The sequence below is a fragment of the Trachurus japonicus genome, chromosome 5 (genome assembly GCF_045865225.1).
Source record: "Trachurus japonicus isolate A0001 chromosome 5, Traja_1.0".
Lineage (NCBI taxonomy): Eukaryota > Metazoa > Chordata > Actinopteri > Carangiformes > Carangidae > Trachurus > Trachurus japonicus.
This window is the reverse complement of record NC_140911.1, coordinates 30,230,807-30,258,365: the sequence shown is the minus strand read 5'-3', so window position 1 is coordinate 30,258,365 and position 27,559 is coordinate 30,230,807. Positions and strand designations below refer to the sequence as shown.

Here is a 27,559-nt window from a genome sequence, read left to right as displayed (position 1 = left end):
GTTTTCATTCACAGTGTGGACTGAGCAGATCAACCCAGAATGTCCCTGTGCATCACTTTCACTTTAAATTTTCAAGCCAATTCTCTATGTTGGGGTATGTGTGTGCGTGCATGTGTGTGTGTGTCTGCGTGCACGTGTGTGATTATGTGCTAGTGAGATAGGAGGAGAGAGAAAAGTTTGCCCAAAACCATATGTACACATTGTGTCTGTTTGAGTTGAAAAGACAGTGTGAGCTGCCTGGGCTGCAGTCTGGTGGGAGCCATCATGGAGAGAGCTGTGTTGCAGATCACCCTCTTTGGGCTGCTGCTGGCTTTGGCTACTGCACTGCCAAACAAGGTAAGATCATAGAATCTATATGAATATATATCCATATAAATGCAGATTAATTTTCACAGATATCTGTGAACTGTGAGACCTCACTGATGCCTCCCACCAACACTGTGTTTTTCACCTTCATCTGATCTTTGCTCTGCTTGCTGTCAGCCAGTGATCAATGAACATTTGTCTAAAGGCAGAATCTGCATCTATATTAATGAAGATGGATTTACACAGACATGAACAGATGTCTGTGAACTGTGCTTCTGCAATTTTTGGTATAGATTTGGTAAAAAAAAATTTGGTCTGTCAACATCTTTGTCAGTTTCTGTCCCCCCTTATGGTTTCATGTTCAAATGTGTGTTTGGTTGTGTGTTAGTCATGCTGTGGGGAATATATCTGTCCAGACAGTGAGAGTGAAGGATCTCTACTCTACTTAAAAGCCAACAAAAAAAGTCCCTATATATTGATCATTACATTTCAGGCTTAAGAATTAAGGGTTAATGATCAGTTGAGAGTAATCTTGGTAACACTTTACAATAAGGGTCCCTTAATTAACGTTAGTTAGTACATTATTAAGCATTAATATATAAACTAATGTGTTAATTAATACATACATAATGATAACTAATTACATTATTCAACTTTTATTATTAATTTATTAACTAACTTTGAGTAGTAAACATTAATTAACTGCTTACTAATAGGCATTAATTAATGTGTTTCCTAATCCTAAGTAATACTGATTGTTAATATATCTGTAAACAGTTAATTAATGCTTAATAATGTACTAACTAACGTTAATTAAGGGACCCTTATTGTAAAGTGTTACCGTAATTAAAATCAGAGTAAGCCCTCAGAAAATGCCAACAATTCAGTGTAATGCAACTGCTTCGCACACACACAGTATTTGGAATGTATATGTACAAGTCATTTTCATGTAATATCAAGATGAAAAATAGTGAGAACGGGGAGTTTCTGCAGTTAGACCAATGAGACCTCACTGATGCCTCCCACCAACACTGTGTTTTTCTCCTTCATCTGATCTTTGCTCTGCTCGTGTTCAGCCAGTGATCAATGAAGTCTTGTTTATTTTATTGTGAAATCCGCCTCCCTTATTTGCGCAGGATGACTGGGACATCTACAGCTTTCACATCAACTCCACGGTGACCAGTCGCTACGCCACCACTGTCATCACAAGCCGTGTGGCCAATCGTATGGATGAGTCAAAAGAAATAGAATTCCTTGTACGGATTCCCAAGAATGCCTTCATCAGTAAATTCAGAATGTATGTGAATATTTACAGCTATTTGCACATAACAAAGTAAACATTTTAAGCAGGAGAAAGTATATGAACATGATATTTTTCTTGGTGGTCTTCAGGTTTATAGATGGACAGGTGTACGATGGCATTGTGAATGCTAAGGAGAAGGCTCAGCAGCAGTACACTGAAGCTGTGTCCCGTGGCCAAAGTGCTGGGATTGTCAGGTATTACATGGACCAATGGTTCAAATTATTGCCAAGTCTTATACAGCTCTCTCTCTCTCTCTCTCTCTCTCTCTCTCTCTCTCTCTCTCTCTCTCTCTCTCTCTCTCTCTCTCACACACACACACACACACACTCACCACACACACATATACAGTACTGTGCAAAAGTTTGGGGCACTTCAGATGTTTAGATTCTTATCCATTATGCAGTAAGACCCCGCAGCTGTGGCTCAGGAGGTAGAGCGGGTCGTCCACCAAACGGAAGGTCTGAGGTTCAATTCCCGGCTCCCCCAGTCCGGATGTCGAAGTGTCCTTGTGGAAGAATGAATGAATAGCCTCCAAGCCTGTCTGCGCACAGAGCTGTATGAATGTGTGTGAATGTAACAATAAGTGTAAAGCGCTTTGAGTGGTCCAAGTGACTAGAAAAGCACTTTATAAGTACAAGTCCATTTACCAAGAAGTGTCTGATCAGTCCTACATTTATTCTGCAGCATGACAATGACCCAAACATTACAGTCAGTGTCAAAAATAACTATTTCAATTCAAGAAGTCCTGCAACAGATGGTAGAGCCCACAACAGAGTCCCAATCCCAACATTATGAAGAGACAGACACTGATACAGATGAACTATGGCAAGTTCTCCAAGACGCTTCAACAAGCTGCCAGACCAGAACCTTGAAGAACTGTGTGCAAGTGTCTGGAGGAGAACTGGAGCTGTGGTCACAGCAAGTGATGATCTGATTTAGGTTTCTTCTGTTGACGGACCTTTGGATGAAGTTAATCCATAAATAAAGACCATTCATGACCTTCACTTTACTTAAAGCGCCTAAAACGTTTGCACAGTACTGTACATGCGTACATTTATACATACATTGTTCATTTGTTCATTTTGACTTCTCTTTTTCTTGTTTTTGCTCCTTTCTTTTAAATGCTTTGACATCTTCAGGTCAGATGGAAAAAGTCCCTGTTGCAGTAGTATCACTTACAATTCATACCTTTAAGCTCATAACCTGTGACGAGGGGCCACAACAATACATTGTTTCATATTAAAGGGTCATAACACAAGCCAGACAGGGTGGGGGCATGGATGCCTTTGATTTAGTACTATGTTAATGGTGTGTGTTGCAGCTCTGTTGGGAGGACCCTGGAGGAATTTAAGACCTCTGTGACCATTGCACCGCACAAAAAGGTGACTTTTGAACTCACATATGAGGAACTGCTGAAACGCAGGCTTGGGAAATATGAGCTGCAAATCCACGCTCGCCCCATGCAGCCAGTCAAAGACTTCAAGGTGTGTTTGTCCTGTTCATCTGGGGGGGAAATCACTGCTGTGCTAACAACAGCTTTCATGGCCAGAGCTTCTAAATATCGCGTTTTTTTCAATGACAGGTCGATGTGTACATTCATGAGAAAGCCGGCATCAGTTTCGTTGACGTCAAAGGAGGACTGAGCACCAAAGCCCTGGCTAATGCCATCACCAAAACACATGTTGACAAACAGGTACAGTGTGTAGTGACACCACACATAATAACACAATCATGATCATTTCTGATCCATATTTAACTGTTTGACTCACAGTATACATACCAATATTGCTCATCCTTTAGCCCATCTCCTAGCACTGCTACACACAGTACATCTACCTGCACATTTGTACTAGATGTGCTGTATTTATTTCTTCCAGCAATAACAACACTGCACAATGCCTTCGTAGATCAATCAAACTGAAGACTCAACCAATGAAAGCCATTTATTCATTCATCCTGTTTTCAGGCCTGGGTGTACTTCTACCCCACCGAGGATCAGCAGTTAACATGTGACAGCTGTGGAAAGGAGGGTATGAATGGAGATCTGGTTGTTGTGTATGATGTCAACAGGAACACCACATTCGGAGACCTCAAGGTACAGCAGCACTCCGTCTTTCTTAAAGGTAGAGTGTGTAGGATTTTCCCAAAAACAAAATATAGACTAATACAACAAAAATCCTGCTTCATCATCACCTATGGGATGAATATGAATGTTGTGTTTACAAACCACAACGAGCAAACCTACAGACTCTACCTTTAACTTGGTACATACAGTAATGAATCTGTAAGAGCTAAAAACAAACCAACAAATAACTAAAATACCTTAAATTCCGATTTTATCCTGTCCTTTCAACCAAATCCAACTTTCTTCTGACTTCCCTCAAGAAATCAGACGGGTACTTCATTCATCACTTTGCTCCATCTAGCCTTCCACGCATACCAAAGAATGTTGTCTTTATTATTGATCGAAGTGGCTCCATGCATGGCAAAAAAATACAACAGGTCAGTGTGTGTCATGTATTTTCAATCAACTTTACTTTGCAGAAAATATACGAACACTCATGAAACAAACTCATCATATATCACATATTTTATATATGTATTTATATATTTTCTCCCTCAGACCAGAATTGCTTTAATCCACATCTTGAATGACCTGGCAGAGGATGACCACTTTGGTCTCATCACCTTTGATGGCTCCGTTTCTCACTGGAAACGAGAACTTGTCCAGGCCAGTAAGGAAAACCTGGATAGTGCCAAGACATTTGCACGGGGAATTCAAGATAGAGGAGGTAAGGTGGTATAATGGATAGATTTATTCTCAACGGTTGACAGCAGAGTGTAAGGAATGAACATTTGTCCTTTTTTTTCGTTTCATTTCAGCCACGGACATCAATGAAGCAGTGTTGGAAGGAGCGAAAATGCTGAATGCCCATCCCAGAGAAGGCTCAGCATCCATCCTCATACTTCTCACTGATGGAGACCCAACCTCAGGTTATGATAAAACACACATGCACAAATTTAAAATAAAAGGAATTATGTGGATCTTTTAAAGATCTGAAAGAGAGAGTTCTGTCTGAACTTGGAGGATCATGGACATTATTTTATTTATTTAACTCTTTGCACACCTTTTACTGATCACATGATAATTGTTTGATTGTATCATGTCAGAGAGTTTGAGTTTAATTTCTAACCTTTCTAAACCACATGTCTTGTGTTTTCGCAGGGGTGACAAACCTGGAAATGATACAGTCAAACGTGAGAAGGGCCATCGCAGACAAATTCCCACTCTACTGTCTTGGTTTTGGCTTTGATGTCAATTTTGACTTCCTGAAGACCATGTCACTGCAGAACAACGGTGTGGCACGACGGATTTATGAGGACTCTGACGCTGACTTACAGCTGAAGGTATATTTGAATCGCTTGCACTTCCTTCACATGGTGAATATGTAGGCCTCACGACCTTTGACACAACACTGGTGGACTCAAATGCACGACTCCTGGACAGACGTGGATATGACAAAAAGGGTATTTATTTGAACACAAAATTCAATCTAACAAAAGACGCTCACAGTGAGGATCAAAACTTATCTTGAAAACTTAACTGAAACTTGTCAAAAAAATCCCGTTAAATCCTGCTAACAATCAGCTTTTGGTGGCAGTGGGAAAGGCCGAGCCGTGTCGACCCGCGTCAAACGACTTGGCAAGCGACGCGGGTTAAAATCGCCTTTAATCGGCTCGGCTCTGATCGGCTTGCAGTGGGAACGCCAGACCTGGGTCAACCCGCTAATTTACGTGATGACACTGAGCGTTACGAGCCGCCACGTCATCGCGCCGGTCGCGTCTCATATCACGTACCAAAACAAAGCTCTTCTCTCATTCGTGACTGGGATCAAAAGATCAAAGAACACTGACCAAAAACGACTGAAAAACAAAAGAAGCAAGAGTCTGTTTAACTGACGTGTTGTGCCCATAGACTGGTACAGACGGATCCCATTCATTGTCTATGTAGAGCAGGAGATCCGGCAGCGCGGTGCATGATGGACACAGCACGTCGAGTTGACGGCCCGTCGCCGTATGTGAATTTGCCGTGGCAGACTCGCTGTCCTCCGCGGTCCTGGTGCTCAGCCAGCCGACGGACCTCACGCTCCGCGGCGGATGAACGCGAGGCAAGTTAGGCGACTGGTTTATGCTCTGTCTGGTCCCATCACAGACTCGGCTCATTTTGGTCAATGGGAAAGGGGCCAAATGCCGATTGTTAGCGGGTCAACCCGCGTTTAAAAAACCAGACGACCCGCTAATTTTAGTGGGAAAACGGCTGTAACTAACTGTTAGCTAGTAGGCTAGCTACATTATAGCTTGCTAACTTAGCTAGCTAGGCTACAGTAAGTGATGGACCCCAGGGATCTGCTACTACTCGCTGTCAAAGCTTCTTCTCAGATATTTGATTGACGGATGATGGATCCTGATATCATTGGCTGATGAATTTGCGTGCCTGCATTATCCAATGCGAAACAAACTACCCCACTTTAACCCCGGATTTAAAATAGAATTTTGCACAAAGTTTGGGCTACGTCTGATAGAGATGATTTTAAGACCCATAGTGGGATCAAATTCAATTTTCTGAACACCATTAACATAAAAGGACACAAAGACTAAACATGAAGCTAAAGCATGACATTACCTACATGAAACAGCCTGACTAAAGCAGAAGTAAGCGATCCGGTCGTTTTGGCTAACTTCCTGTCAGCGGATGGAGTTAGCAGTCCCCGCCCTCGTCCCTACGTCACCACATTCACGCGCATCCCTTGGCTGCACACACAGAGAGGACCGCCCCTTTATGCCGTTCTCTCTCCTCATTGGATAAAGGTTGTAGGATACAAGGAAAGTTTTCTCCTCGGCTTACAGCAGAGCAGAGTGACTGACAGACCCATGTTTCAGACCAAACACTCTATGTAAGTGATTGCTGTCGGAAGATATAGCCTAACTAAGACTTATATTAACACAAACATTCCGCTTACTTCTGCTTTAACACACTGATACATTTTCACTGAAAACAAACTGAGCATAGTTGACACGTCCTCTGTGTATCAACAGGGCTTCTATGAGGAGGTGGCCACTCCTCTGCTGACGGATGTGACAATGATCTATACAGGAGGGAGCAATCTAACCCAGACTAATTTCAGCCAGTATTACAATGGATCTGAGATAGTGGTGGCCGGTCAGATCACTGACAATGACATCGAGACCTTCAGCCCACAAGTTGTAGCCATTTCGGTAAGAATCAGTCCACTCTGCACGAGATATGCTCTTCTCAAAGGTTTCCATGATTCACGTGGACTTTATCATGGAAGAGGAAGTATGTTAACGGAGGATAATGATGAGGGATAAATCTATAAATCGAATAGTGTTGATTGTTATATTGTAACTAACTTAGTATATGGTATTGGTATATATGGTATATATTTATGGGGATAGTTTATATATATATATATACGTATATTTATTTATTTATTTATTTATATTTATAAGGATATGTATGTAGTATATTTTTATTTTTGTAATTATATATTTTTATAGATATTTATGAAGTGTATATATGGTATATATTTATATAGGTGTATTATGTAGTTATAAGGATATCTGTTTAGTTACAAACTGAAGAATAGTTCAAAAGGGGTGGGAAATTTAAAAAAAAGTTTTGTACTTCTTCCCACTCCTTTTTCAAACAATGTGCAGTGTTTTGTTATGTCTTGGCTCTATTTTTATTTATTTTATTTTTTTCTTTCTTTTGTATGTACAAATAGTTACATAATTTTTTTTAATACATGTTCGAAAATAAAATTCATTCATTTATTCATTCATTATCACAGGGCACTCGGAGGGTAACGTTCTCTGAGTCGAGCACCACAGTGAAGTCTCCTGAAGCAGTGTCTGACGGCCTTATCAAGAGGGTCTGGGCCTACCTCACTGTCAAACAGCTCCTGGAGAAAGAGTAAGCGTTTTTTTCTCTGGGTTTTTGTTGTTGTTGTTTGTTTGTTTCATAATCTTTTTATTATTATTATTAAAGGTATAGGGGAGGAGATCTTTTTTTGAGCATTTTTTACTGTATTGCTTGAAATCCTCCTCACATCCCAACTGCAACCAAAGGCTTTTTCACAACAATGAAAAATGTCAGTCAGCTGTGGAACAGACAGTCCTGTAAAAACATCATCCAATCATTTTGAACATCACGAATGAATGTGTCTTTCAAACTGCTGTGCTTTCTCAGGGTCTTCAACGATTAATGATACAGAAAAACAGTGCCAGAGCTTACGGTAGCTTGCTAAAGTCAAAAAGATTCAACGAAATTGAACAGGCTCTTCAGAGAGAAGTTTGAAGAAAGGGGCTTGGACTTTTGAATGACGTTTTTTCAAAATCTAGCCTGCATAGGATCTCCTACTCTACCTTTAATCTATAAAATGTAAAGAAATATTGGAAAAGGCTAATCACAATTTCCCAGAACTTCAGGTTGATTTTTTTTAAACAAAAAAACAGATTTCTCATTTGTAGCTGATGATTTTCTCTTGAAATCAAACAGTGGTAGATAGTTGGGTTGGCTACTGTTTCAAATAACAAACAAGCCTACTGTGTTGTTAGCTATCATGTTTAAAACATGTGCACACAGGCTGCTGTTAAATGAAACTGAGAAGGAAAAAGTGAAGAAAGAGGCCCTGGAGCTGTCGCTGAAGTACAGCTTTGTGACCCCACTCACATCCATGGTGGTCACCAAGCCTCCGGGGGAGAGCACAGATGTGCTTGATAAACCCAAGGAGGGCCAGCATCAGCCACCACAGAGAGGGTATCCTGGAATGGTTGGTGCAGCAGGATCAGCAGGATCAGCAGTATCAGCAAGAACCTCACGTCCAGGACAAAGTGAGCAACACATTTGTGAACAGAACATGCTATTTACAATCAGTAGATTTTTTTTTTAATTCCAGAAAAAAAAACTATGCCTAGTACACTCACTGTAGAACTCACTGTTCATGTTTTGTGTGTAATGACAATTCAGATTTCAAGTGTGGGATGTGAAGCTGAACTGAAGAATGAATTTAATTATGAATTTGTTTGATGCTGTATTCTACATCAAATTCATGTTGTTTTCTCTTTTCTCTTTGACAGGCAAAACCTTCAGCCATCCTCCATTAATGTCATGTATGTATTTTACTGTATATTAAATATGAGATCCTGACAGTGAAATAATTACCACCTACTACATACACATACCAAATGCATAATGGACATTTCAGAATCAAGACAGTGCATTGTATATTTGCTAAAATCCATCTATCAGTGAGTCACACATTTGAGCAACAACCAAAAAGTTATCACATGAACAACTATGCTGCATATTTGCTAAATGTTGATACACCCAACTCATGTCTCGCTGAAACATCACTGCAGGGCAGATGTCAAGCTTGGATGTTAATTTTCCGGAAACATCAATGATCCATCACGTGACTTCACATGACCACCCAATCCTAGGTGAACTTCCCATGTTCAGTTACTAAGCATAGAGGACATGCATAACAACCAAGGTTGTAAATCAGTCCCTCTAATGATCAATCAGCAAAAGATGCAAAGATCATACAGCCTAATGGGACAGGTCCATCAAAAGAAAGAAAGAAAGAAAGAAAGAAAGAAAGAAAGAAAGAAAGAAAGAAAGAAAGAAAGAAAGAAAGAAAAAAGGCTTCAGTATGTTTGCAAAAAAATCCATCTGTCTGTGTCAGATACAAGAGTAACAACCAAAAGTTATCACATGAAAAAATATGCTGCATCTTTGCTAAATATTGATACAACTAACCGATGCTCCACTAAAACATCACTGCAGATAACACAGATGTTAAGCTTGGCTGTTTGTTTTCCAGTTAAACACGTGATTGAAAGCGAGCCTTCAGTGACCAAAGGTGAACTTCTATTTCTTAACCACTCATGTTCAGTTACTCAGCATAGAGGACATGCATACTTTACCAAGGCTGTCAATGATCAGTCAACAAAAGATGCAAAGAAAGAAAAGTTTCAATACCAAGACAAGTGCATTGTTTGCTAAAATCCATCTGTCTGTGATACATTAGTACTAACCAAAAAGTTATCACATGAAAAAAATATGCTGCATCTTTTCTAAACATTGATACAGCTAACTGATGCTTCACTAAAACATCACTGCAGATAACACAGATGTTAAGCTTGGCTGTCTGTTTTCTAGTTACACGCGTTATTGAAGGCGACTCTTCAGTGACCAAAGGTGAACTTCTATTTCTTAACCACCCATGTTCAGTTACTCAGCATAGAGGACATGCATACTTTACCAAGGCTGTCAATGATCAGTCAACAAAAGATGCAAAGAAAGAAAAGTTTCAATACCAAGACAAGTGCATTGTTTGCTAAAACCCATCTGTCTGTGTGGGATACATTAGTGTAACAACCCAAAAGTTATCACATGAAAAAAATATGCTGCATCTTTTCTAAACATTGATACAGCTAACTGATGCTTCACTAAAACATCACTGCAGATAACACAGATGTTAAGCTTGGCTGTCTGTTTTCTAGTTACACACGTTATTGAAGGCGACTCTTCAGTGACCAAAGGTGAACTTCTATTTCTTAACCACCCATGTTCAGTTACTCAGCATAGAGGACATGTATACTTTACCAAGGCTGTCAATGATCAGTCAACAAAAGATGCAAAGAAAGAAAGGTTTCAGTACCAAGACAAGTGCATTGTTTGCTAAAACCCATCTGTCTGTGATACATTTAGAGCAGGGGTTCTCAACTGGTCTCACTCTGGGAGCCACATTTTCCCATGGTCATTAAGTCACAACCCACTTTTATAGAATTCAAACCAAGAATTTTTTTAAGCCTTTAAAAACTAATTTTGCTCTTTATTGAGCAAAGTGCATTTCAGAGCACATGAATGAAACTGAGGAGGACCATGACAACTGCATGTACGGAAGTGAATAAAAAAATATCAAACTGCACAAAATGGAGACCAACAAAATGATATATTTGACTTCTAATGCATCTCTGCATTCAGAGCATATTCACAAAAGTGAATAAATATCAAATTGCACAAAATAAAGACCCACAAAACAAAACAAGATTCACTGCATTCAAGCCACATTAATAAGAAACTGATTTCTTTGCATTCAGAGCAAATAATAAGAAACTGAGGAGGAGCATTACAACTGCATGTGTTCACATGACGCGTGCCTTTCAATATAAGTTATTTTTCAAAATAAAAGACATGTCCAACATCAGATTTGCATTAAATATTATTTACTTTTTTGACCAGCTGTCCGCGACCCATCCAGAACGGGTCCGCGACCCACTTTTGGGCCCCGACCCACCAGTTGAGAACCACTGACTTAGAGTACTAACCAAAAAGTTATCACATGAAAAAAATATGCTGCATCTTTTCTAAACATTGATAGAGCTAACCGATGCTTCACTAAAACATCACTGCAGATAACACAGATGTTAAGCTTGGCTGTTTGTTTTCCAGTTACACGCGTTATTGAAGGCCACCCTTCAGTGACCAAAGGTGAACTTCTATTTCTTAACCACCCATGTTCAGTTACTCAGCATAGATGACATGCATACTTTACCGAGGCAGTCAACAAAAGATGCAAAGAAAGAAAGGTTTCAATACCAAGACAAGTGCATTGTTTGCTAAAACCCATCTGTCTGTGTGGGATACATTAGTGTAACAACCCAAAAGTTATCACATGAAAAAAATATGCTGCATCTTTTCTAAACATTGATACAGCTAACTGATGTTTCACTAAAACATCACTGCAGATAACACAGATGTTAAGCTTGGCTGTTTGTTTTCCAGTTTCACGTGTGTTTCAAAGCGTCCCTTCACTGTCCCGTCCATCGTACCGTCTATCGCCACGCAAAGGTGAACTTCTATTTCTTAAAGGGATAGTTCAACATTTTGGCAAATTGGCCCATTGCCATAATCGCTATAGTCATAGCAGTGGGTTCACTGCCTTTATTTGTCGGTGCAAGCTATTTTTAGAGCAGCGGAGCAGAGCCGCGAGCTGCTCAGAGCTACGCTACGGAGGCTAAGGGGATTTCTTGGTTTCTTTCATCAAACTCATCAAATAGCCTACAGTCCAAGGACAAGTGGAGAAGTGGACATGTTGTGACCTGCACATTCACCACGCTATGAGATAATAACGGAACGTGAGACAGAGTTGTTTTAGAGGTAAATTCATGCAAAACCGCTGATGTGCGTTGCCTTCAGGGACAGTTTTTCAGCAAGCAGTCTCTGTATTTGCCTCTAAAACAACTCGGTCTCGTAACGTTGCGTTATTATCTCATTGCGTGGTGAATGTGCAGGTCACAACTTGTCCACCAGAGCATTTTGGAGTTGTTGGATTGTGTATTTGATGAGGGAAACCAAGAAATCCCATTAGCCTCTGTAGCGTAGCTCTGAGCAGCTCGCGGCTGCGCTCGGTCGTTCTAAAAATAGCTTACACCAACAAATAAAGGCAGTGAACCCACTGCTATGATTATAGCGATTATGGCAATGGGCCAATTTGCCAAAAATGTTGAACTATCCCTTTAACCACCCATGTTAGCATAGAGGGCATGTATACTTTACTAAGGCTGTCAATGATCAGTCAACAAAAGATGCAAAAGAAAGAAAGAAAGATTTCAGTAGGCTACCAAGACAAGTGCATTGTTTGCTAAAACCCCAAATCCAAAAAGTTATCACATGAAAAAATGTGCTGCATCTTTGCTAAATATTGATACAACTAACTGATGCTTCACTAAAACATCACTGCAGATAACACAGATATTAAGCTTGGCTGTTTGTTTTCTAGGGTCAAAAAGGGTCAAAAGCTCCTCTACACACATCCATACAGCGCCACGCCAAGGTGAACTTCTATTTCTTAAAGGTAGAGTCAGTAGGTTTGTTCGCTGCAATTTGTGAACACAACATTCAAACTTGGCCCCTCCTCTCGGTAGCAGTTGTCAGGACTAACCCATGGAGCCCTTCTCCACTTCGGCCTTCAAAGTTCTTGTTTGAATTCTGACTGAATTTCCTTTTCTTTACTGGTAAGTGCATCTGTCATTGGCCGGGGAGAAAATACCACATAAACGTCATCTCAAATAAATTTAAACAACCATCGTTAGAGTGACACTTTGTCACTCTAACGATGGTCATTGGCACATGGAGCACAAAGGGTTCCAGTGACATCATCGGTCTTGTGACAGCCCTCACAGAGGTTAAATACCTGGATCTCCACACCAGATGGTTGGACCAGTCCCAGCCTGGTCAGATGCGTACATGAACTGATGAAGCCTCTTGGATGAGAGGTGAAACGTCTTCCTAGACAAATAACCAAGTCCACTTGAGTTCAATTTAAATTTATTTGAGATAACTATGACTGGACAAATGAGAAAATTCACAGGCAGATAAACGTCCCATCCACACCAAAACGTCAAAATACAGAAGGGGGGGGGGGGCTCTGCAGACACAGTCACCATCACACATGAGTAGAAGCCCATAGGTGATGATGAAGCAGGATTTCTGTTGTCTATATTTTGTTTTTTAGGAAAATCCTACAGACTCTACCTTTAAGTTCTCAGCATAGAAGACATGCAAAAGCTGTAAATCAGTGCCTCCAATGATCAGCAAAACTTCCTTTAAAACTAATTGAAAACATCACATTAAAACATTAAAAATACAATTTCTTGAGCTGTAGATATATGTAACTAGCCGCCGATATAAACATAATTACAGCAAGTTCTTTTAAATGAACACGTTTACATGAAGCCACGTTGCCTTACATTATGTGTAGGGAGCTGTTAGTGTGTGAGAGCTCAGCAGTGGATGCAACATGAAATGGTCCTCTAACATCAACCTTTTTTTTTCTTTTCTGTCTTTTCTTGGCTTTGCTCCATCTCTCCTCTGATCGCTTCACTGAATTCTGACAATGCTGCTCGTCAGTTATAAAGGTCCATGTGAAACACAAGCGGAGTAGGCTATGCCGTATAAGAGTTAGTAGCCTAACTAATTACCAGTAAAAATAACTATTCCGTTACTTATTCTTTATAAACTGCTCAAATTACTTGGACTCGCCTCCCTAACTTCCTGGCTTTTAACGGCTAAAAAATGTGTAGGCTAGGCTATATAATGTACACTTTAACATGTGTATTATTTTGTGATGGGACTTTCGAGTAAAGGCGCATTTTATTGTCAGTAACGGAAACGGCGTTATAATGGGGGAAACAGTAACTTTTCATGATTAGCCTATAGCCTACTCGTTACTGAAAAAAGTTGCAAGGCAAAGCAATTCTATTAGTATAGCCCATTTTTCAGACACTTTTTGTCTCAAAGGGCTTTACACAGCATCATTACAACATCCTCTGCCCTTAGACCCTCACATCATCCACTGAGGTAAAACTTCTGTCAGTGACGCCGTTATCCGTTATTCCCATCATTGCATACAGTAGGCTATAATGCGAGTGAAATTAATTAAACAATGTTTCCATTCAGGAAAAAAGCTAACGAAACGGGAACGCTCTGGAGACAGGACAAGTGTCTTCAGCCAGCTGTCCCTCAGCGGTCTTGTTCAACCCAAAATACGCCCATATACAACTTTTTTGATTTTCTTTTTCTCCAGACCATGATCTAGATGCCTCCGGAACCAGTCTCCAAAGTGCTGACTACTCCGGTAGGCTTTTTTATGGAACACCATTTCCGCCACTTGATGGAAAAAAACAAGATTATAGTCTTACCAAAGTCTTTATATTCAATATAGAACATCTCTGGCCTTACTCAAAATAATGAGACACTAACTTTAAATAATGAGATAGCCTACTTTATCGAAATAATGAGATACTAACGCAAAATAATGAGATTCTTTCTCAAAATAATGAGATACTAAGTAAAAATATTAAGTTAACGGTTGAGTCTGTAGGATTTTCCTAAAGAACAAAATAAGGACTTATACAACAGAAGTCCTGCTTCATCATCATCACCACATATAAGCCTCTATACTTTGATGTTTTGGTGTACTCAGGACATTTCTGGGCGGCGTCAGTGTGTTTTCCCCAGCCAATGACAGAGCGCAGGTGAAGCTGGGCGAACAGCACTGTGGGCTTGTATAAAAACAACCACCAAGGTAGTGTGGTATATTGATGTGTTGATGAAAAGAAGGGACTACCGCCGACACGTCTTCACTTGTATTTAAAAAGAAGTTTATTAACAAGAAGAAGAGCAGTGCACAAAAAATGTCGAATCTTGGAGCATCTCATGGTGCCAGTGTGAGATCTCTTTCTATGGCTCAAAACCACAATCTTTATATGCTTTCTAACTCCAAAACTCCACCTTCTCCCAACATAAGGATATAGCTTTCCATATTAGGCATTAACTGTTCGACATTAATGGAAGCATTCTGCAAATCCAAACATTAGCTGTATCTGTCTAACATACACAGTTCATGTATTGTGTTCATAAACACAAGACAGGATCTAGACAGGACAGGGCTGAACATCAGCTTAAGGCTCTGAACAACAAAAACACATTCACCTAGGGTGCATCTCACAAGGGTCACTCATGTCTCATCTATTACTGTTACTAAACACTTTCCTTCAGTTCCAAGAAAAACAGAAGAACATAATGCATGATGTTAAAGCAAAAAGTTCAGGTGGATAATACTACAGTAGGTAGACACTGGACGCTGTCAAGGAGAAACGGTGGATGCATGCTTAGCAGCGAAGCAAAGGAAATACAGTACAAACGTGGTTCTGGAGTATGGGGGCCATACCAAGCCACCGAGCTGCAGACACAGTCACTACCACACATGAGTAGAAGCTCATAGGTGATGATTTAGCAGGATTTCTGTTGTCCTGACATACAGCAACGCAAGCGAACACTTCTTATTGGCTGAAAAGCAACCAGGAAATGCCAGGAATCTAAAAATAGCGGCAGAGGTTTCTTTACGTCCCTCGATAATTTGATTGGTTTGGATTCTGAACCATTATAACATACTCAAAACAAAATCGTCACGCTGCATATCAGGACACCTTTGCGCAAGATTTCGTCGCAGTTTCGCTTGCTGCGGTGTCAGTCTTAGATTTTTCTTAGGAAAATCCTACAGACTCTACCTTTAACTCTAATGTCCTAACAGAACAACTAAAATCAGTGATATTTTACTGCATTTATATATATAATATTCTGACTAAGTATCTTATTATTTTGAGTTAGTACCTATGTCATTATTTTGAGTGTCTCATTATTTTTGAGAAATTATCTCATTGTTTTGAGTTATTAGATCTTATATTTATATCTCTCTCTCTATATATATATATATATGTATATATATATTGTTTTGTATATATATATATTGTTTTTTTGGTTTGTTTGTTTTTTTCCCAGCTTATGCCGATGTACATTATGATTTTGTGGAGGTGTTTGATGCGGCTGTCATTGCGGCCACTGTATCATCACCAGCAGCAACAACCACTGGTACTGGTACTGCATACATTTAATTAATTGTATAGTTATGATTTATTGATTTATTAATTTGTCAATATTTATACAAAGGGTGCCGATTCATAGGATTTAAAGATGTAGACAAACTTGCCTGTGACTTATAAAATTAAACCACTTAACATTTTTGTGATATTGCACGTGCGGCGTATTCCGTTTTGTTGTATTTTTTTTTATATGAATTAGGTCCACATAGTATTCCACTAGTACACATGGGTACACACCATAAGGCCACTGGGGCTCCTTGAATCTTATGAGTCAGAGAACATAGTAGTAGATCTATTCAATTCTCTGTGCTGGTTCCACACAAGCACATATATTATTTTATCACAGCAATACAAATCTCAAATGATCTAAAAATAAATAAATAAATAAAATACCCTGTCTGCTGCAAAACATGTTGATCTCTACTGGGCACCACCAAAGTCAAGAATTGCCTAGATTTGTCATTATCAAAATGCACCCTTAGTTTGTTCAATTGTAATTGAAAGCAAAGTCAGTTTATTTTCAGCACGTGTGTTTCCCTGTATGTGACATTGTGTCTGTGTTTTTCTAGTTCCTCTGTCCCACAGGTTTTTGCTTAAAAGTGAGATTCAGTCTCTTCCACTTTGTTTTGATATCACTGGAAATATCTGCCTTAAGCTGCTTCACTATCCCAGCAGGGGTCAGTAATGTGCCACTTTCATTCACAAAATTGAACTTCCTCTATTTGTTTGTATTTGATTTCATAGTTTTACCCAATTTGAAGTGTGGTATTGAGTTGCATTTGTTCTCTCCTGTACCAGAGGTGACTGTGAATGGTGAGCTTGATTCAGTAACAAATGGAGGCTTCTCAAAAATCACCATCCACTTCAAAGCAGGCCAGTTTTTGGAGGTTACCACCATTGAAGTCAACTTACAAGATGGACAGACACGGAGGAGCATCACAGGACAGGATCCCGTCTCAGTCGGAAGGTGACTTTGCGTTATTATGTTCAGGGATCATGAGTTGAGGCATCACTTTTCATTTAAACCAAGTGCCCTGTGCTGTAAATGAAAATGAAACACACATGTGTCTAATCAAGGCACACAAATATTACATCTGAATTAATTATTAATCAAACAGAGCTGTGCAGCCCCAAACACTACACATCACTGAGAGTGTTTATCCATACATGCACCTTCTACCGCTTGAGGGTGTTTATTAATTCACCAATACAACCACTGCATTTAAAAACTGTCAGAGTGTAAACACTGTTTGGTTGACATCTTCCTCATTCTCCTGTCTGTTTGGTTTGCTGCACTTGCCGCAGTGAGACAAACCAGATCTTTATCATTCCTGTTGAAGCTGTGACCCTGCATAGCTTAGCGCCTTTTGAGCCAAGATACACTCACTGAGCTTGTTATCAGACAGGAACACTACACTGATACGGGTTAGGGCTTTGCTTTGCTCACAAAACAACTCAATATCTTCTAACTGCTGTTTAAAGAGTCTGGATCTCTTACAGCATCAAAGTAAACTTAAAAGCAGGGACTGAACTGAATTGAGGAAATGCTATCTTAAAAGGATAGTTCAACATTTTGGCAAATTGGCCCACTGCCATAATCCCTTTAGTTTTAGGAGTAGGTTCGTTACCTTTAATTGTCGGTGCAAGCTATTTTTAGAATGGCAGTGCAGAGCCGTGAGCTGCTCAGAGCTACGCTACGGAGGCAAATGGGATTTCTTGGTTTCTTTCATCAAACTCATCAAATATACAATCCAACAACTCCAAAATTCTCTCCAAAACAACTCCGTCTCGTAACGTTCTGATATTATCTCATAACGTGGTGACGAACCTACTCCTAAAACTATAGGGATTATAGCAATGGGCCAATTTGCCAAAATGTTGAACTATCCCTTTCAGGTGTAAAGATGAATTAATACACATTAATTAATTCAAATAAAAACGTGCTAAAACATAGATAAAATGTATTATTATTGTTATTATTATTATTATTAATAATAATAATAATAATAATTACATTTTTATAAATTATTGATTGTCGCAATAGATCATAAGAAAAGATCAATCCCATCATAATTTTTTCATATTCTGATGTGTAATGTGAAAACTACACAGCTCTAATAACAATAACAGCTACACAGGTGTTCCAAACTAAGATCCTGGGGAGTGAATGTGAAAGTGAAATGTTAAACAAGCAGTATATTTTTCTAGCTTGACAGTAATCAGGAGGAACAAGGAAGTAGACGTGGCAGTCGGAGACATCCGCATCATTATCTTAATGCACGAGAAGGATGGCGCAGAATTCCTGTGGCCGGTTTTGAGACAGAAGCCATCTGATGATACCAACACCAGAGGGATTTTCGGTGGGTGATAATATGCTGCTTGTTCTTGTATGTACATCTGTGCACCATGTGAAAGTGTTGCATCTGCTTTCAAGCTGTAATATCAAGTAAGCAATGGATTGAATCAATATTTGCATCAATTTTGGAGTTTGATAAAGTGTCTTATTAAATGAAATCATATCTATGTGTCCTTTGTGTGTTCAGGCCTAAATCCAGCCGTTTATGAGGAGGTGCAGCAAACTCCCTCAACAAAACTGAAGATTAAAGACCAGGAGATTGACGTCACCAGGTACGATCAGATAGTACTAATGGGAAGCGATAGAATAATTACTATTTTATTAGCTGTTTACACATGAAACATTTAGACTAGCTTGTTGCCTAGAGAAAGCATTGGAGATAAGAAAACAAGCTCGTAATCAAGATATTGTGCAGACTGTGCAGTTCATTTCCCACAGCCCTTTGGTCCCACCATTGGTTGGGTTTAGGCAATGAAGAAAGGAGTTGGATAAGTTTAATAAAAAGACCAGGTAGAGGCTAGACAGGCCAGATAGATAGAGTCCAGATAGGTAGAGAGAATCCAGTGGGAACATAGGGCTGTGGGAACATAGGCACGCTCCCGTTTTCAAGACACAACCAATTATGATTACAAAGATTATGACAATATGTGTCTCTGCTGTGCAGATCCAGGGCTGACGACCACAGTACTGCCCCTCCCACCACACTGGACTGCTGGTTCATGTCTGCCGAGGCTGCCCTGCAGAGACCCCTGGATGATGTCAAGTGTTGAATCACTTTACTTCAGTCAATTTAGTTCAGAATAGAAATAAGATTCATCATTATAGACAAAAATGTTCAACATGTTACAAACTTAAAGAAATAAATGGCTTCCTACATATTTGGTTGTCTTGAACTTAATCATGTCATATTTAATGATTTTGTCAAATGGTTATTAGCAGCAGAGTTGACCTTAGGAAGAAATTCTGGCCTCTTTGGATTGGAATAACCTCCACTCCACATAAGTATCTCAGTGTTTTACAGCTAAAGGATGCTTCAAAGTTAATGAGTAACCGCCACTGTATAAACACTTAGAAAATGTGAAAGTTCAGGGTCAGTGTACACAGTTTGTTTTGAATCCAGTTTGAACACATTTCTCAGGAGTGACAGGAAGACAGGAGTGTATACAGTTCAGTGTTATGTGGTAAAACCAGTTTAGCAGCTACATGTCAGCAGTGCATGCTTTTATTTCGTGCAAGATAGTTCTCCCCAGAGCGCAGAACAAGTCCAGGTCAAAGGTACACTCTTCTGAGCAGAGGCAATAAACATGTTCGTCAAGGCACAGTTACACTAAACTACATGGAACACATTCAAAAGTTAAAATAACTAATCTGCTGGACGATGGTGGAGTCTTGTTTTAAAGAAAAAGTAGTTGTAGTAGTCTGGTTGCACAGTGTGGAGGAATTCAGAGTGGGGAGTTTCAGTTATGTCCATTTTAACAGGAAGAGGGTGTTTGACAACCACAAGGTGCTTATTATTATTTATTTGGGTATTTACCCACTTAGTTTTATTTGTTGCTCTGTTGGTGTTACCTTCAGTATGTGTTTGTACATGTATTTGTATGTCTTTAGTTTATATATGTATATGCCTATATATTAGAGAGATAAAGATTAGTGATAATATATTAGAATAAATCCAGTTAGATGAACTTATAAATTAACTTATTGTATCGATTATGACAAGGAAGCTTGATAGCTAATTTATGAGTAGGGGGTGGGAGTAAATAAGTTTTACTTCTTCCCACTCCTTTTCGGATATGAACAAAAAAGACTATCCTCATTTTCAATCTTTTTTTTTCTATGTGTTGTCTTTGCAAAGTATTTATTTGTTATGTCTGTCCATTACTGTATTTCTTATTTCTTTCAATATGTCCGAAATAAACTGAAATTAACTAACTAACATGTAAGGGGACTATGCTGAGACTAAATCAGAGAAGGACAAATAGAGAGAGAGAGAGAGAGAGAGAGAGACAGAGAGAGAGAGAGCGGGGGAGGGAGGGTGGGGCGTCTCATGACTCAGGACACTGACACTGTTTTCATGACACATTGGCTGCTCTGACGAGGTGTAGAGCTGAGTATCCGTGGAGAGGAAGAGCTTGAAGACGGCCTCAAACCAAGTAGGTAACACAATGATATGTCTATGAGTGTCATTTAAAACAACTTCTAATATTACCATAATTATAAAACTTGATCTCAAATATCTGATTGTTTGTATAATGCCTGGGTTTCTTTTTTTTTTTTTTTTTTTTAAAGAATAGGCTTTTATCTTCCCAGTTATCATATCCATTAAAGGATCTGTGAACTTGACACATCAAGTCAATGTTACACAAGAAAACTATTGGAGCTAGCTTGTTCGGAGTTGTTTTCACAGCAGTTGACAGGAATCCTACACCGGCACCGGCACCGGCATTCATTTACAGTATGACTCTTTTCTCCCACAGGCAATAAACGAAGGTTGAACCTGGGCAGCTTGTTATGATTCACTGATTGCCGCTCAACTGTGACGTTTCTTCACTGGAAATCATCACTATGTTTATCTCCAACCCAGCAGCGGGATGGAGGGGAAGAATCTGGCTGTGTTTCACATTTTCAGTTTTGGAGAAGAATCGGTGCAGACAGCCGCTGTAGGACTCCAACCTTTCTGAGTGTCCCCAGGAAATATGTCCCCACATGGATGGCTCATCCTGTGGGTTTCACTGACCATCCTCTCGTCAGCCAGCGCTTTGGAGCTTCTGGGACGTGACAGCGATGAAGTTGTTTGCTCACAGGTATACTCCGGGACACACAGCTTGAATAAACACACACTTCCCGTGCTGCAGTACAGTACAGACAGTTCTTGTTGACAGATTACACATTTAATTTTCTTAGAGAGTTGACCTACGCCGCTCTGACGTTTTAATTTCCCTTCACACTGATTTAATGTTTGATTGTCAAACATTTCATTAAAAGCAGACCAAGGGTTACAGCCACCTACCAGCTTGTCACATCACAGGCCTGTTGGACGTCCAAATATTTGTTGTCCACACTGACTGTATAAAATGTCACATGTTGCTTTTTTCTTCCAGGGTTTCTCTGAATGCACCATGAAGGATAAAAGTCCCCTGCTGCCGGACGACGATGGTGATGCTGTGGATGTTCTAAACCTGACGGCAAATTTGAAGTTGTGCTCAAAGAGTGGCGAGTCGTGCACTTTGTGTCTGGTGATAGACACAGAGCTCTACATCCATCTGGAGAATGACAGAGAGGATGAAGAACACTCTGGGCTTGATGAGGAGGAGGAGGAGGACAGTGAAGAGATGAAAAATCCAAAAGGTATAACAAAGAACTACATGCAGCCCTTTATTGTAACATTGCAGGCAATGACTAGTGGTTTTGTATGTTAAAGCCCCTACAAGGAACTTTAACCTGGATATGCAGTAGTCTCTGGTTTCTGCTGATGTCTCTGTGTGACCTAAAACAGGAAATGAACCAATCTGTGTAAAGACTAGCTTTTTCTAAACCAGGAGGCAGTGGTCGGGTCAGACCACGGACAAACAATTTACGGCACTCAGACTGGGGATGGCACACGCGACAGGGCTCAGGACAGTCCCCGTAAAATATGTATTTAGGATGATAATTAATAACCCCCAGGGCACAGTTTGTTTTTTCACTGAAAATGCGCATATCACTGTTACTACACAGACAGTGCACAAATTCTTGCAGCAAGAGACTCCTGCAGACCTGTCTGCCACAGCTGCAGCCAGGGCCGTTGTATAGGGGAGAAAGGTGATGATAATTCGAGGGGGCCCGTGCCCAGTAGGGCCCACAAAAAACCCCGGTAGTCTAATCTTTGAATAACTGATTTATTCTGCATAAGACCCTGATCAGGGGTCGGCAACCTTTAGCATTAAAAGAGCCGTTTGGGCCCTTTCCCACCGAAACCCACTCGCGCACTAAAGACCAAAGAGGTGACCAAAATCACCGAGGCGGCCGCGTTTGGCTCAGATAGGCAGAGAAATTGTAGGCTCAGCTGCAGCAGTCTCTTTCATTAATAAGGGCAGCCCCAAAAATCAATATCTTATCATCAAATAATTTCTCTCACCTGGTTAATGTGATGCTTCTGAACTTCACTGCATGGGTTCTAAGACGTCACTTTGATTTTCCGGGCTCTCATCTGTGAGACACGACTCGAGTGATGTTTACTTTATGGTGGGAAAAAAACCTAGGCTATGTGATGCATATTTTGATCGACAAAATATTGAAACAAGTTTTATTTTAATATCACATGAGAATCTCCAAAGAAATAACTATTACAATGAACAAGTGAATGGCCATTATACTAATGCTGCATTAGCATGAAAACAAAGTAGCCCTAACCCTTTACAAACAGTTTGTCTCAAAGGGCTTTACATGGCATCGTAACAACATCCTCTGTCCTTAGACCCTCACATCGACTGAGGAAAAACTCCATGGAAACCCTTTTAACAGGGAAAAATCGGAGAAACCTCAGGGTGAGCAACAGAGGAGGTCTCACTAACCTCAGCGGTCCTGGTGCTCCACAGACCAAGTCTGTCTTGGCTGATCAGAGTTCACACTCCGCGGTGGGCGGCCGACAGACAACAGACGACGGTTGGCTGACTGAGACTCGGTTTTTCCTCCTCGGCCCCGAGTTTCAAACACCCAGCGGGTGAAGGCAAGGTGGCTGGTTTATGCTCCAGCCAGCCCAGTCTCTCCACTCCTCTCACCCACAGAGCTCCCGTCCTGGGCTATAACGTCAGCCTGCTCCGCTGTCCTGCTAGACTAGAGGATGTATAAAGTATTTTAAATGCATTTCCAAAGTAATTTACTAAAAACTGCTCACAAAAAAGTTATAGTCTGGAACTCTGAGGCGCGAGCCAGATAAACGTCTTTACAACAATACGCGCTAAAGCTCATGGGAAATGCATTCATTCTGGCAAAACATTACCGCTTTTGTCCACAGGGGCCGCCAAAATCAATACAAACTGAAAGTTCCTTGTAGGGGCTTTAAAGAACATGAACCAGGCCATTTATGTCACTGTGAACCATCTCCTAGTGATTTCCTGCTTGACACAAAGCTTTATTTATTTATTTGTTAACCAGAGACAGTGGACAGTAAAGAACATTCAGTTTCCACATTGCATTCCACATTAGCTATATAGCTATTTTTCAGCTATTAGATTTGTTTTATTAATGCATGAAAATCATTTTTTCCAGCTTTTCTGAGGAAATATAGTCGATGTAGTTGCTATAGTGGAAAATCTTTTGAACGCTACCCAAGGTCTGACAGTGAGATGCTGGAGAGTTGGTGTTAATGCGAAAATCATAATGCGAATGGAATGTGAGGTGTGGGTGTGGAAGAGATTTAGAAGAGCTTCTCTGACAGGTAACGATATCATTTGTGTTTCAGTCACACACCAAAGCTTCATCTCTGACTTGTTCTCTCTGTTGCAACAGTGTCTGTGACAGTGTGTTACTACACACCACAGTGGTCCATGCCCACATGCAAGAAGGTGGAGTTTACGGTTAATCACACAGCTCTTACGCAACAAAACCAGGGGAAGGTACAGTCAGCTCTATGTAATGAAATATGGCCTCATACAGTGTAGGCTCACTTCCAGCTTTCTGCTCTTATTCACTCACTGTGTGTCTTTTGTAGGTGTCCATGGTGATTACTGAGCCATATGGGCTTTCCTTCAGCAGTAAAGTGTTTGTTTATCGTCATGAATTCCTGCATCTAAGACAAGAAGTTCTCTCTCCTTCTCTAAAAGAGGGTAAATGTTTCACTTCCAAGCACCTATTTAAATCACAAGTGTCTGCTACAAATATGGTAAGAGTGTGTGACACTTACTGTATCATCATGTGCCCTCAGTGTGTTCCCAAGAGCTGAAGAGATGTGTACAAGAGTGTCGCGGTAAGACAAAAAGAAAAGTTCTCACGTAACATTTATTGGTTTCACTTGCTTTTTTATTTGTCTTTGGGCAATAAACAAGGTATCCCTTTCCTCTTTTACAGTGCCTGAACTCAATATTTCAATCCACGAGGAGGTGAACTACGTGGAGCTGCTGTTTGACGGCAGCAACAGCAGCCTCCCGTCTGTGTGCATCCAGTACGAGCAGAATGGGACATGTCAGGTCAGTGTTATCAGTGTTTGCATCTGGTGCCTGTTACAGTCACCTGTTAGATGCAGAGGTGGAGAGAGAACTCAGACATTTAACTCAGGCACAAGAAAACAAAACATTATGTAAAAGAATTGCAAATTAAAGTTGACCAGTTATTATTATTTCTTACGCATTAGGAGCATTCATTTATTTTCCTGTGGTGGCACTGGAGAGTTTAAAGAAATAATTCCACGCTCTGTTCACATCTGTTTGTAAAAGTCAGTGTAAGTAACTACAAACAGTAGCTAAGATAAATGTAGTCAAAATATATTTCTCTCTGATATGTGACTTTATAGAGTTGGACCAAGAGGAAAATCCCGCTCTATTCTGTGACCCACTGCATGTGTCTTCAGGTACTGTTTTTAACAAGTTGACAAATTAACAGCACTCTGATCAACACAGATTTATATGATTGATGTGTTTATGGTTTTTGTAGGCGTGGCATGATCAGAACTACGTACGCTCTGGAAGCTGCCCCTTCAAAAACATGGGTGAGAAGCCTCAAAGTCAGTGACAGTTTTAGGATGAATGATGAATGAATAAATGATTGTTAACCACTGGTGCTCTGCTGTTTCTTTTATGTCTGTCCCAGACATATCCCACAGGAACGTGTGGGAGAATGTGTCAGTGGGTGTGGGCCAGGCTCAGTCAAACTCCCATGGCTCCATGCTGCTGTGGAACATATCTGCCCCCTGCAGGCTGGAGGGTGAGGTGTGGCCCTGTCACAAAGAGCACAGCTGCAGGGAGATGAAGGGCTACCGACAACAGCTGACTGGTGGCAGATGGACACAAAACAGCAAAGGACTCTGGGTAAGGAATCCATAGTGAGCCTCATTTTAATGTTTTTCTCTGGGCTTTAGCCCCTTAACTCCAATTTATACACAAAATATGGTAACACTTTATAATAAGTACTATTAAGCATTAGTTAAGTATCAATAACTGAATTCTTACTAGTACTAGTACTAATACTAGTATTTAGCATAGAGGTATTTAGTTTAGAAATACAGTTCATCAACGATAGAGTATGAGTTATCAATGATAAGTAAAATATTTCGAACTGTGTTTTTAAACTACATACTAATGAGTATTCATGTGTTATAAATGATGAATTCAGTATTTAATGCTTAACTAATGTTTAATAGTGTGTATTTATTATAAAGTGTTACCCAAAATCGAATTTAATCTAATCTAATCTAATCTAATCTAATCTAATCTAATCTAATCTAATATAATATAATATAATATAATATAATATATAATATTTAGGAGACTAATAACAGATACAATTGTGTCCTTCTCAGGAAAAAATGGGGACGTTTGCAGACATAGACCTTCAGCTCTCACCGTGTGTTATGGTAATGTATTCTCAACACTAAGCAAGTCATATAGTATGAATTCTCAGAGCTGAATAACTATATTGTTTTTACTGTATTTATCCATTTGTGCAGGTAAAAGTAAAGGGAATGGAGTCTGAGCTGGGTCCATTCTGCTTCAAAAACAGTAAGTGTGTCACACATTATAAATATTGAAACTGATTCTGGTTGGGACATGGTTTCCAGTGTTCGGCTCATGTACAGTACCTGGTATAAACTGGGTTGTGTTTTTAGCCGACAGGTGGCGCTGGAGTCTCCTGGTTGTCTGTGCTGTGCTGCTGGTTTGCTTGGCTGTGCTCATGTTTTATTTACAACATGACTTTGTCAAGAGTAAGTTTTGGTTTTGTTTGCCTCTATCATTTTGCATTTTGAGTGCTAAATATGTATTCCCTCAAAGAACAGACCTGAAGTATGCAGTTATTTATGCACATAATTTACTCTTAATTCTCTGACTTTTATAGAATGGGTATGGAGCTGGCATCACGGTGGACTTGTGAAAAGTGAGTTGTTTTTTTTGCATTTCCTAAAAAATACATGACATCATCAGTGGAACAAGTGAATTTTCTGACTTTTGTCCCATTGTTTTCCCTGTTTACAGTTGGTAGAAAGGGTCACGTGGTGCTGCTGAGCCCCCCAGATCTGGATGGTGGTGTTTCAGATTCAGTTTGTCGTCTTGGCTCTCTGCTCTGCAACAAAGGCTTCAATGTGTCTGTGGACCAGTGGAGCAGGAAGGAGCAATGGAACCGGGGTCCTCTGCCGTGGTTGCACTCAAAGCTACAGGAGATGGACAACCAGGGAGACCGAGTTGTGTTGGTTCTGACCCGGAAAGCCATAGAGAGGGCAGAGCAGTGGATGCATCAGAACAAGGAGATTATTGAGACAAAGGAGAGGGGTCTCCCTCAGATGTGCTCCCCTTACTCTGATCTGTTCACAGCTGCCCTGTGCATCATTCATGCTGACAAGCTCCAGGGCAGGGCTGGAAAACGCTTTCTTCTGGTGACATTTGAATCCCACCTGAGCAGTGACAGGAAGTTACCTGAGCTTCTACAGGGGCTGCCTCTGTTCCAGCTCCCCTTCCAGACTCAGGCTCTCCTAACTGAGCTGACTGTGGAGCAGGCTGGAAGATCAGGTGGAAAGACATGGACATGGTGGAAATATGGATGGAAAGCAAAGACTAAAGAGAAACCACAACAGCAGATGACATCGCTATGTAAATACACTGCAGCTGATAAAAACTTGGAGTCAGAGCCTCTGAAGGATCCATGAAAGAGACGTTCATCCAAGACTGGGATGAAATAAAGATCAGACATTCTGGAAGCTTGGCAATAATCTTTATTATGGTTGTTGTCAACAGGAGCAAAATCACCAGTGGGTGATTCTACCTCTCAGTGTTTTCAAGGCCAGACATGTCCACATACAGGACCTAGTTGTATGCATGGATTGGTCATAAACCATGATGTGCTCTTCATGTGAGTCACAAATGTAGACAAAG

At 40.3% G+C, this 27,559-nt stretch overlaps 2 protein-coding genes and 1 long non-coding RNA gene across 3 annotated transcripts; all 3 read left to right on the top strand.

Annotated features, from left to right (window-relative positions):
- Nucleotides 1-237: 237 nt before the first annotated feature.
- LOC146987889 (inter-alpha-trypsin inhibitor heavy chain H3-like) lies at nt 238-19,378 on the top strand. Its single transcript, XM_085777947.1, has 19 exons — nt 238-336; nt 1,443-1,603; nt 1,699-1,803; nt 2,931-3,093; nt 3,192-3,302; nt 3,576-3,704; nt 3,995-4,111; nt 4,233-4,401; nt 4,493-4,603; nt 4,836-5,017; nt 6,707-6,886; nt 7,483-7,604; nt 8,277-8,566; nt 16,044-16,139; nt 16,714-16,821; nt 16,943-17,111; nt 18,353-18,504; nt 18,688-18,772; nt 19,165-19,378. Exons 1-19 carry the CDS (start codon nt 265-267, stop codon nt 19,268-19,270), a joined length of 2,628 nt encoding a protein of 875 aa, XP_085634073.1. The 5' UTR covers nt 238-264; the 3' UTR covers nt 19,271-19,378.
- Nucleotides 8,768-12,616, top strand: LOC146987890 (uncharacterized). Its single transcript, XR_015035867.1, has 4 exons — nt 8,768-8,803; nt 9,855-9,893; nt 11,484-11,549; nt 12,481-12,616. It is a non-coding gene; the product is annotated as an uncharacterized LOC146987890 (long non-coding RNA).
- Nucleotides 19,379-20,977: 1,599 nt separating the features above from the next.
- Nucleotides 20,978-27,559, top strand: il17rc (interleukin 17 receptor C). Its single transcript, XM_085777340.1, has 14 exons — nt 20,978-21,304; nt 21,602-21,848; nt 23,991-24,097; nt 24,193-24,307; nt 24,406-24,447; nt 24,549-24,667; nt 24,991-25,047; nt 25,131-25,185; nt 25,287-25,504; nt 25,996-26,049; nt 26,143-26,194; nt 26,302-26,397; nt 26,529-26,567; nt 26,666-27,559. Exons 1-14 carry the CDS (start codon nt 21,197-21,199, stop codon nt 27,331-27,333), a joined length of 1,977 nt encoding a protein of 658 aa, XP_085633466.1. The 5' UTR covers nt 20,978-21,196; the 3' UTR covers nt 27,334-27,559.

Coding starts and splice junctions, on each gene's coding strand:
- LOC146987889 (XM_085777947.1), top strand. CDS start 265: ATGGAGAGAGCTGTGTTGCAGATCACCCTCTTTGGGCTGCTGCTGGCT. Junction 1,604..1,698: donor TTCATCAGTAAATTCAGAAT/GTATGTGAATAT, acceptor GGTGGTCTTCAG/GTTTATAGATGGACAGGTGT. Junction 17,112..18,352: donor GATCCCGTCTCAGTCGGAAG/GTGACTTTGCGT, acceptor ATATTTTTCTAG/CTTGACAGTAATCAGGAGGA.
- il17rc (XM_085777340.1), top strand. CDS start 21,197: ATGTCCCCACATGGATGGCTCATCCTGTGGGTTTCACTGACCATCCTC. Junction 25,505..25,995: donor AAAACAGCAAAGGACTCTGG/GTAAGGAATCCA, acceptor TGTCCTTCTCAG/GAAAAAATGGGGACGTTTGC. Junction 26,050..26,142: donor AGCTCTCACCGTGTGTTATG/GTAATGTATTCT, acceptor CCATTTGTGCAG/GTAAAAGTAAAGGGAATGGA.